This window comes from Coregonus lavaretus, assembly GCF_964263955.1.
Source record: "Coregonus lavaretus genome assembly, chromosome: 36".
In the NCBI taxonomy this organism is placed as follows: Eukaryota; Metazoa; Chordata; class Actinopteri; order Salmoniformes; family Salmonidae; genus Coregonus; species Coregonus lavaretus.
In genome coordinates, this window is record NC_140023.1 from 9,173,256 (window position 1) to 9,184,058 (window position 10,803).

The 10,803-nt window shown below is 38.5% G+C and overlaps 1 protein-coding gene across 1 annotated transcript; it reads left to right on the top strand.

The window, feature by feature from the left end:
• Window positions 1–6,228: 6,228 nt before the first annotated feature.
• LOC311110772 (homeobox protein HMX3-like) lies at window positions 6,229–7,537 on the top strand (the record flags this gene model as incomplete). Its single annotated transcript, XM_084153337.1, has 2 exons — window positions 6,229–6,517; window positions 6,927–7,537. 2 exons carry the CDS (start codon window positions 6,229–6,231, stop codon window positions 7,535–7,537), a joined length of 900 nt encoding a protein of 299 aa, XP_084009463.1.
• Window positions 7,538–10,803: the final 3,266 nt, after the last annotated feature.

The window sequence follows — 10,803 nt, forward strand, 5'->3', positions numbered from 1 at the left end:
CCATTAAACTAGTGAAGGTCACTGAGATTGGCTGGATTTAAGAATTGCATTTCTCTAAATGGAGAATGTGATACAGCCGTGTCCCATTCTTACTTTGACCTGAGTCTTCTCTGATGCTGTGCCATGTCTTATTTATAGTTTAGGTAGTAGTTACAGAGCCATGAGCCCTACAGTTTGCAAAACAGTCTAGGACACAATCAAGGTACCTATCATCGTCATCATCATCAAAAGTGTAATTAAAATTGTTGAATAAACTCAGTATTGACTTGCATTTACTTAAGGATTCAGTCGACAAAATGCTAACAATAGCTTACAACAGTACTGAGAACCTACAATTTTTGGAGAAGCCATCATCTTTATATAGGCTACCTATTGTTTCTTGTTTTCCCCCTCTAAATCTATGTCTTTTATCACAATCTTGACCCGAAGAAAGGAATTCTCACAAGATATCAAAACAAAAATCTATATTTAATATGGGGGCAATTACAAAGCGAAGTTAGCTGCACAGGGCCATCGTCACCGGAGCGCCTGTTTTTCATCACATAGGTCATTAGACGATGATGGATGTAAACCTATAAAGTATCTAAACTGGACCTTTTAACAAACCATGAGCAATACTATCATTTCTCTAATAGAACCTGCTGACCGTGTCATTCCCTGCTGCCATTTGTCATTTTCCTTGTGAAATAATCAATATCCAGGCGCTTTGAAATAAATTATAAAAAAGCCAGAGTAGCCTACGGGAGGAGCAACAAAATAGATTTAAGGGATATTCAAAAGCCTATATTGCCTTACAGCTTATGCATAGGCCTACTGTACATATTTTTTTCAACATAATTTTCCTAATCATAATCAACCTTTGATTTGATTGTACAAAGATTCACATTTTATGTTAATGAAGCAGACAAAGCCTTAACTTCACTTGCCTAAATAGCCTACCAAATTCTCATTATCCTGATGATATGCCTTTCCACTGAAAAGTTTACAAACACACATTTACTTGAAGAACAGTGCAGATGCAAAGTTTGATAACAGAATGATGGCACAAACATTACAAACCGTCATCTGCACTGTTCTTCAAGTAAATGTGTTTTTGTAAAATCCCATATAGCACTGACCCTTCTAAAATTGCTATATGGCACGATCTGCAATTGATTGAATACCTGCCTGTAGTGGTTGACTAGAGGCCACTACCAGCATATCAGATTCTAACTCAAGTATTCTAACTCAATAGGTTTACCAGTATACGACAGATGTAAAGTTAAAAACAATGTAACTGAAGTAAACAAACTATTCACTAAAATAGGATAGGTTCCAGATAGGTAGCCTAATAGGCCTAGATGCCAGATGAGGGACGTGTGTAGGCCTATTAAAGCCGCCCACACGAATGCAATCTGAATAATAATAGGTTGATTGAATTTGAACCAAATCAATTGAAAAGTGGTAGCCTACATGATAAAGGGGACACGAGCAGCGGAGAAACAGCAGCGGAAAGGCCAAAGGGTTGGCTTGCTATTTCGGCGGCCCTGTTCTTCAACCGAGAACAGCCTTGTCTCATAGACTAGACATAACTAGACATATAACGTGGACGTCTAGCAACCCAAAGGTTGCGTGATCGAATCTCATCACAGACAAATTTTGTATTTGAGCTAATTAGCAACTTTGCAACTACTTAATACTTTTTAGCTACTTTGCAACTATACTGAACAAAAATATAAACGCAACATGTAAACTGTTGGTCCCATGTTTCATGAGCTGAAATAAAAGATCCCAGACATTTTCCATACGCACAAAAACCTTATTTCTCTCAAATTTTGTGAACAAATGTCTTTACATCCCTGTTAGTGATCATTTCTCCTTTGCCAAGATAATTCATCCACCTGACAGGTGTGGCACATCAATATGATTAAACAGCATGATCATTACATAGGTGCACCTTGTACTGGGGACAATAAAAGGCCACTTTAAAATGTGCAGTTTTGTCACACAACACAATGCCACAGATGTCTCAAGTTTTGAGGGAGCGTGCAATTGGCATGCTGACAGCAGGAAATTCCATCAGAGCTGTTGGCAGAGAATTGAATGCTAATTTCTCTACCATAAGCTGCCTCCAACTTCATTTTAGAGAATTTGGCAGTACATCCAAAGGCCCCACAACCGCAGACCACGTGTAACCACGCCAGCCCAGGACCACCACATCCGGCTTCATCGCCTGCGTGATCATCTGAGACCAGCCACCCCGACAGCTGATGAAACTGAGGAGTATTTCTGTCTGTAATAAAGTATTTTTGTGGGGGAAAACTAATTCTGCTTGGCTGGGTCTGGCTCCCCAGTGGGTGGGCCTGGCTCTCAAGTGGGTGGGCCTATGCCCTCCCAGGCCCACCCATGTCTACGCCCATGCCCAGTCATGTGAAATCCATAGATTAGGGCCTAATGAATTTATTTAAATTGACTGATTTCCTTTTACGAACTGTAACTCTGTAAAATCATTGAAATTGTTGCATGTTGCGTTTATATTTTTGTTCAGTATACTTTGCATGTTAGCTAACCCTTCCGCTAACCTTAACCCTTTAACCTAACTTCTAACCTTAACACTAACCTTAACCCCTAACCCCTAGCCTAGCTAACATTAGCCACAACAATTTGGAATATATAACATATACGTTTTGCAAATTCGTAATATATTGTACGAATTGCAATTTGTAACATATCATACGAAATGGATGATGGACGATGGACATCCACAAATTAAAACATACCATACGAAATGTAACATATCATACTACTTGGAGTGTCCCAGATTTACATTTACTATGTTACGTCTACCCCTGAGTCCAGATTGCCGAGAAAGGGGCTTATTTTTTTTTTTACCAATGTCTAGCATCCCAAAGGTTGCGGGTTAGAATATTATCACGGACAACTTTAGCACTTTAGTTAATTAGCAACTTTGCAACTACTTACTACTTTTTAGCTACTTTGTACCTTAGCATGTTAGCAAACCCTTCCCCAACCCTAACCCACACTTAACCGTTTAACCTAACTCCTAACCTTAACCCTAACCTTAACCCCTAACTCTAACCCCTAACCTAGCTAATGTTAGCCACAACAAATTGGAATTTGTAACATATCCTACGTTTTGCAAATTCTTTAACTTATGCTACTAATTTCAATTTGTAACATATTGTACGAATTGCAATTTGTAACATATCATACGATTTGTAAATCATAAAATATCATACTAAATGGATGATGGACAAATTAATACATACCCTACGAAACGTAACATATCATACTAATTGGAGTGTTCCAGATTTACATTGACTATGTTACGTCTACCCCTGAGTCCAGGTTTCCGAGAAAGGGGCTTATATTGCCTAACACATAGGCATATGCCTTGCTTGGGTTTTGGATTTCCTCAACTAAAGTCCTGATGGTATGTATGCCCTATATTGAGCACATTCCTGACATTATATTCCACATACTTTTGTTGCAATAAAATATGTGAACTTGTGTTGTAGGCCTAACCCTTTTCAGGAAAGGGAGAGGTCAGGTTGAGGCTTATCAGCCTATCTTCAGCCAAGGTAAGTGCTTTTATCTATTCCCATTTGGCCACAGGTGTGCAACAATGCCAACAATATCATATTCAATAACGTGGGATAGGCATATTGTTTTTCTACAGGCCATGGCCTAAACCTTATCAAGCTCTAGAAAATACAGTATATCGGCCTATGCTGCATTTTTTGCATACTGATTAATGTCTTCTTCTGACATCTCCGCACGTAATTTTTGGGTATCCCACAACCCGTTTCAAAGGTGTGCATAGAAAATAAATAGGCTAAGCTTATGTCCTATCAGGTCATGGATGGCATCAAATAGGCTACCTGCGATAAAAAAAAAAACAAGTAATATGAGATGGTAATTGCATAGACACAGGATAGCTTCACTTGAGCTTCAGTTAGGCCTAAATGAGCATGTGTTAATTATGTAAGACCACCACAGACCTACGCAGGAAAAATTATCTCCATGCCACTCAATGGGGTATACAGCCTTTATCCATTCATGACTATGGTTGGTTGGCATGGTCACACAAGCAACAGCTCTGTAGACCTACACTACAGGGTACATCCACCAATAATTCGGATTTTTCAGGGGGTGCTGCAGCACCCTTACTTCCCGCGGCTGTGCCTATAGCCATGCTGAGAAGTCTTTTAGTGCTTGTTCGTCTCCATCTGTGATTAAGGTCCTGCATTTAGCCTTCATTGCCCACAGAGGACGCTGTCCTCTCGTTATTCATCTACCACTGGACATGCGTTAACAAGTCAATTAATATCAATGAGTGAATATATACATAGGTTTACCGCATTTACAAAGACTGAGGAATGAATTAACTAAATCGATTTGGTAAAAACTGATGACTATATTCGTCACAGAAACAGTTTAAAGGCGGCATTCTTTAGATATGCATAAAATAGAAATATGATTATAATTTCTAATTGATGACATATTTTACAGTTGGTCAACCGTAACTGTTTCTGAGACCATTTCAGAACTAATTTCAAAATGTATCAGCATAGAAAATTGACAGGTGTTCAGATCTCTGATGAAACAAAGTAAACACGCATTACTTTTTTTATTAAACCGATGGGTTTCATTTTACTATTTAAGGGGGTCAATTCATAAACTGTGCCACTGAATTTTGAATGGTTTACCTTTATTGAGCGTCCGGAGCCTTTGTGTCCCAATAAGCAATGCAAATAAATACATCTTGACTACATTTGGAGTTAGGCAAGTGATTAAACATGCACATCCAATTCACAATCATTTGATTGCAACATTATTTTAATTAGGCTATTTCTACATTTAAATATATATTCCATATTCTGTAAACCTTTTATAAAAGTGATAATGTGGACATAATTTACAACCCCTTTCAATATAATTTTGGCAAATAGTCCATGGGGAGAAAAGTCCAATTATTTTCATTAATTTAACTCATTCACTCCAAATTGTGTCAAAACATGACACCTGGAGGGAAATTCTCTTGTCTGTGCTGTAATGACGAACGTTTGTAGCCTAATCTGTGATACTATAATAGCTAGTATAGAAACGTAGCCTAGTTGAATGAATTGTATAAGTGGAATTTGCCCTATAAGGGAATATAAATATTTTGCACAATATTAGTTTGCATGTGGCCTATTATGGGGGAAAAAAAACGTTTTATTATTTTTAGCCTAGGCCTACTGGGTAATAATCAAATTGTTTTACCAAATGTGCCCTAATCCACAATATCCTACTTTGTTGTAGGCTTATCTTCATCTGAGGACATGAGCATCTATTTTGTTGGTGTTTGAGTTATGAAATGATGACCATTATAAAAAAGCAGAATTTACATCCATAGGCTTAAAGTGCATGCCGAAAATGATTCTTGTTCTTCCGGAATCTAGGCTATATTATCAATAACTATGAATCAGACCACAAACAAAAAATCATCTAATTCACCATAATGTTTTTATCTACCCAAACCCGTGCATCAAATTATGATATAGGCCTACTCTGCTGGTATTGGCTATAGGCTGTGTTCGATGAAAGTAATTTGCCTATTGTACTTCCATCGACGCTTATGCCAAACCATTCCTTTTGTGCTAACAACCCTGTCCTCATTTGCTAGCTAATTTGACTCTATAAGACCAATAACACCAGGGCGTAACAGCCTACAACCAAAGCGCAAAGTGAGGGTGGACTTCGTTGTTATCGTGTAGCCTACACCCCCTCTCTCTCTCTCTACCTCGCTCTCTCTCTCTCTCCGCCCGTCTCTTTCTACTTCCCATCTCTTCCTTAATCCCATTTGCCATTGTACGTGCCCAATCGCCGTATACTTTCCGCATTTAACTTGGATGACATTTTTATTTCATCATTAGCATCCGGCGCCAGACTGACGCGGTGGACACAGTTGCATTTTGACAAAGGAACGCACAAGACTTGGACGCAATACTGATATTATTTTGTCCTCTCGGAAGACTATTTGATTTTCTGATGTGTATTTATGTTTTACGTTCTTGATCAGCTGCGTAATCAAGAAGATATTCCGTATTTAAAACATCGCACAGAAGGACAATTAGGCCTACCAGTTTATAATATCCCTGTTTCTAAGTGAGATTTTGTTAATTCCAGTCTTTTAACACTTACGTTTGTGGTCTACGGCATTCGGACCACAACCTCCAAGCAGCAATGCCCGAGACGGCGCAAGAGACCTGCACTCCGGTGAAAGACTCTCCCTTCTTCATTAAGAACTTGCTTAACTGTGATAGTAAACCATCCAAACCGAAGCCCATCTTCGCCTCGGCAAAGGCGGCGTTGGAAGGGGGCTTTTCCCTATCTCAGGTCGGGGACTTTAACTTTCCTCGATTTGAGTTACCCACACAGAGGTTTGCTTTACCGGCGCACTATCTGGAGCGAGCCTCAGCATGGTGGTATCCCTACACTCTCAGCGCAGCCAGTCATCTACACAGAACGGAAGGTAAGCCCATGCACATCTGATTGTCTTCTCTTTCTTTACCTTTTACATGATTAATCAGAATGTATAATGTGTGCGTAATTTGTATAGCGGAAATTGCAATGGATTTTATGGGTTGAGTTTTCATCCGTCAAAGGACATTCATACAAGGATAATCATTCTTGAACTACATCCATATCCTCATTTTAGGGAGTCTTGTATTTTATGTCACTAATGATAAGCATTTCATTCAAAGTTAGGCCATTGTTTGTCAGCATTGTATGTTTCTAGTCAAGGGTATGTTCAATTTAAGGGTATACTAGCCAACTGTTATTGTATATAGGCCTATTTGCTAAAGCATATCTAGTGTCAACGAGGCATTGAACATGCAGCCACGTTTATAACCCATACATATTTCCTGTCGTTATTTTAGTTGCGGAGAAGGCAAGAGCAAGAGACTCTTCTCCAACCTCATGCACGGACCGCGACTCGCCAGACCTGGTGCTCAAATCCGATCCAGACGCCAAAGAAGACGAGGACAACAAAAGTGGTGATGAAATAGTTCTAGACGAGAGTGATTCTGAGGACACAAAGAAAGACAGTGGGATAGACGACAGGAAGAAAAACGAGGACGGTGACGAAAAGAAAGCATGTCGAAAAAAGAAAACACGCACCGTGTTCTCCCGGAGTCAGGTGTTTCAGCTTGAGTCCACCTTTGACATGAAACGCTACTTGAGCAGTACGGAGAGGGCCGGATTGGCTGCGTCATTGCACCTGACAGAGACACAGGTAAAGATTTGGTTCCAGAACAGAAGAAATAAATGGAAGAGGCAGCTTGCGGCTGAACTAGAGGCTGCCAATCTGAGCCACGCCGCTGCACAGAGGATAGTTCGAGTGCCCATCCTCTACCACGAGAACTCTGCCTCAGAGACTGGCAATGCAACCGGCAACGTTGCTGTGAGCCAGTCGCTCCTCACCTTCCCCCACCATCTCTATTACTCTCACCCAATCGTCACCTCGGTGCCGCTACTCAGACCGGTCTGAGGTTGTTATCTATATTCCTAACTCGAAGGCCTACAGAACATTACACAAGACAAACTAAAACATTATTTTTGTAAAGAAGAAAATACAAATAAAAAATAGGCCTATACTTTCTGTTAAAGAGGATATATTGTGCATTTTTATATTAGGGTGAAGTTTACATTTTGTCTGGCATAATTTCACCCCGTTAGCATATTGTTCTTGTTGTTAAATATTAATATTACTGTTATTATTATTGTTATATTAATATGAAGAATTATTATTATTATTATTAGGCATTTTATTATTATAGCAGCTTTGAGATCATTTCCGCTAAGACTATCCAGTTAACACTGCCCCAAAATACATTTCAGGAAGTCTGCCCTCCCCCCCCTTCAAATTAATGTAATTTCTTATAATAGCATTCTGGTGCATGGGGTCGTAGCATTTGACCCCAAGTGATGTTTTCATTGTGTTTTCTCTTTTCTCAGCCATTTAGGAATATCGAACCGGCTCAACACTCTTTCCTCAAAGCGCTTTAACAGGGGACAATCAAGATACACTTTTTTATGTACAATATAATTGTATCTTATAGGCTTATTGATGTACTGATTCTAATTTCTGCTTCCTCGACAATGTCCTTATAGCACAATTAAGAATTGAATGTCATTACATTTTCTGTTTTTCAAACAATAACATGGTGTACAAATGTATATGGATATATTTAATCGAGTCAATGAAAGGAGCTACCTGTTGATGGTATTCCTTTTGTACAGAAAAAAAAAAACGTTTTGATATTGTATTGCTGAATTCTGTTGTGAAATAAATGGAGATTATTCCATACTTAAATATTTCAAATCAGTGCGTACTCAATAATATATTTGGGTGTAATTGGGTGTAGTATACCGTCTATGCCTCGGGCATCTATTCTGAAATGTTATATTTTTGCAAGTTTGTCTCCCAAACAAATTAGTCTATTGTCGACTTTCAAAACCTCTTCATGAACAGGTTTGATTGTTGAATAATGTAAATAGATAGCATAACTCAACAAATAATCAAACCTTTATTATAGACACAATATAATTGTTGTGGATTTCAAAATTAACATTATGTCGTGTGTGAGATTAAATCAATATACTCCTGGCATATACAAAGAAGAGGATATTCGGCGTCAATTCCCATTACAGAGGCTCGACTGGGCCTATCTAACTACAAGTGCTACCGGTCTCGAGCAGACCACGTGTCCTACACTCCTCGGAGACACACTGCCATAGTAGTTGTTGACTGAATAAATCAAATCAAATCAAATTGTATTTGTCACATGCGCCGAATACAACAGGTGTAGACCTTACATTGAAACGCTTACTTACAAGCCCTTAACCAACAATGCAGTTTTAAGAAAAATAAGTGTTAAGTAAAAAATAGATAAGTAAAAAAGAAAAAAGAAAAAAGAAAAAGAAATAACAAATAACTAAAGAGCAGCAGTAAAATGAGATTATTACAATTTGGATGCTAGGCATATTATATACAGTATATTGAAACAATTATCCTTGGAGCAAACACGGTGGAGGTGGTGAGTAGGCCTATACCATGTAGCATAAGGACATAAGAGAAAGTTTGAATTAATCGACATTATGCATGATTCACAAACTAGCTAAGCCCACACACTAACCCTTTTTTATTTGCTATGATTATTACTTAATAGTGCAGATTTCATTTGTCATCCATATTGACTGTAGAACTAAATACAGGTAGGCCTACCCGAAAACCACGCGCTTATTTTGGGAGTCCCGTCAATTATTATGTGAATAAAGAACATGAGCAGGTGTGTAATCAACCTGCTGTTACGCACTTCAAAAGTTGTTTTACATAAAAAATGGCTCGGTCAATTAGATTTATAATTGCCACCATCTTGACCAAATTATGGGGCAATGTAGTCTATTCAAAAGAGGCACATTAATTGCCTAATTCTAGGCTATTCAAAAATGTGCTTGTGTGCGTGCGTACGTACGGCGTGCGTGCATGCATGCGTAGCTCCTTATAGGCTATATAGCTATATGTTTAACATTTCATTTTTTAAAAACCTATACGTTTAATTTTGCAAAAATAATCATATTACTTGTGGATGCAGCGTTTATGTCCGTCTTCGGCAATGGTGCACTAGACAGGTGTAGGCTAATTAGCCCACCAAATACGCCCTTCGTCTCTCACGTAATGGTTGTATTGTTTATTTTGCCTATGTAGTTTCACATGGGTCAGCAACATATATAGAATTAGGGTTTGCTCAATTCGGTTTCATGTTCCAAGGGTTCAGTTTGGTCTCATACATGGCTATTCACACACCCATGCCAATGTCTCCGTAGTGCTCATGTCTACAATTCACCTGTGGAATGTTTCTGACGTAGAGCTATTGCAAATGCTCGAATAGATATGCTACATTTATGTTGAGTAGAAAACCTTTGGTATCTTCTGAAAAAGTTTTCTAAAGTCTTTCGATCACCATGGGCCCACATAAAGGTTTTAGGGAGTTGAAAGATTTTGAAAGCCTATTGGCTATGCACGATAACGCTTGACGCAGACTCCCTCCTCAAACCGTCATATTTTGTGTCCACGATATTTTGTGGACTGACGTTTTCCTTTTAATCCATAAGGAAATGTACTTTGTTAAATCATGTTTCACCTGTTTAATGTCAGTCACTCATTCTATATTTATTTTGGACGAGATAAATTGGCCCAAATGACACACAACATTAGCCTATAAAGTTGCGAAATTGTTCACAAATGTATTATCTAATGTTAGGTGGTGGAATAATATAAATATCAAGATGCAACGTGTTGACTATATGTAATTACTGTTGAAGATAACTTTATTATTGTATTCAGCATTCCCTCCAGCTGAGTAGAAACCAGTCAACTCTTTGCCTCAAAGTTCATTTTCTGCTTTTGTCTCTAATGCAGTTATCGAAAATAAATCAGTAGCTACTCAATGATGACCGCACCACTAGACAAAGTGCGCATTCAAATATCGTCTGATAATCACTCATGTATTGACGTATTATATCATGCAAACTCAACATGGACCCATTACAGAGAATTAATAGATTGATATGGCGTTCTTCCCCACGCACATATTGATCTGCGAACGTCTGTAAAATATTGTTACAAATAAGGGCATTGTTCACGGGCAGTTTTGGTTGCGCTCATGACCTTGATTTGCGCGCATAAATTGAAAAAATTGCCACTCGATAATGTCCATTTGTAGAACATCTTTATGCAAAGGAGAAGGGGCG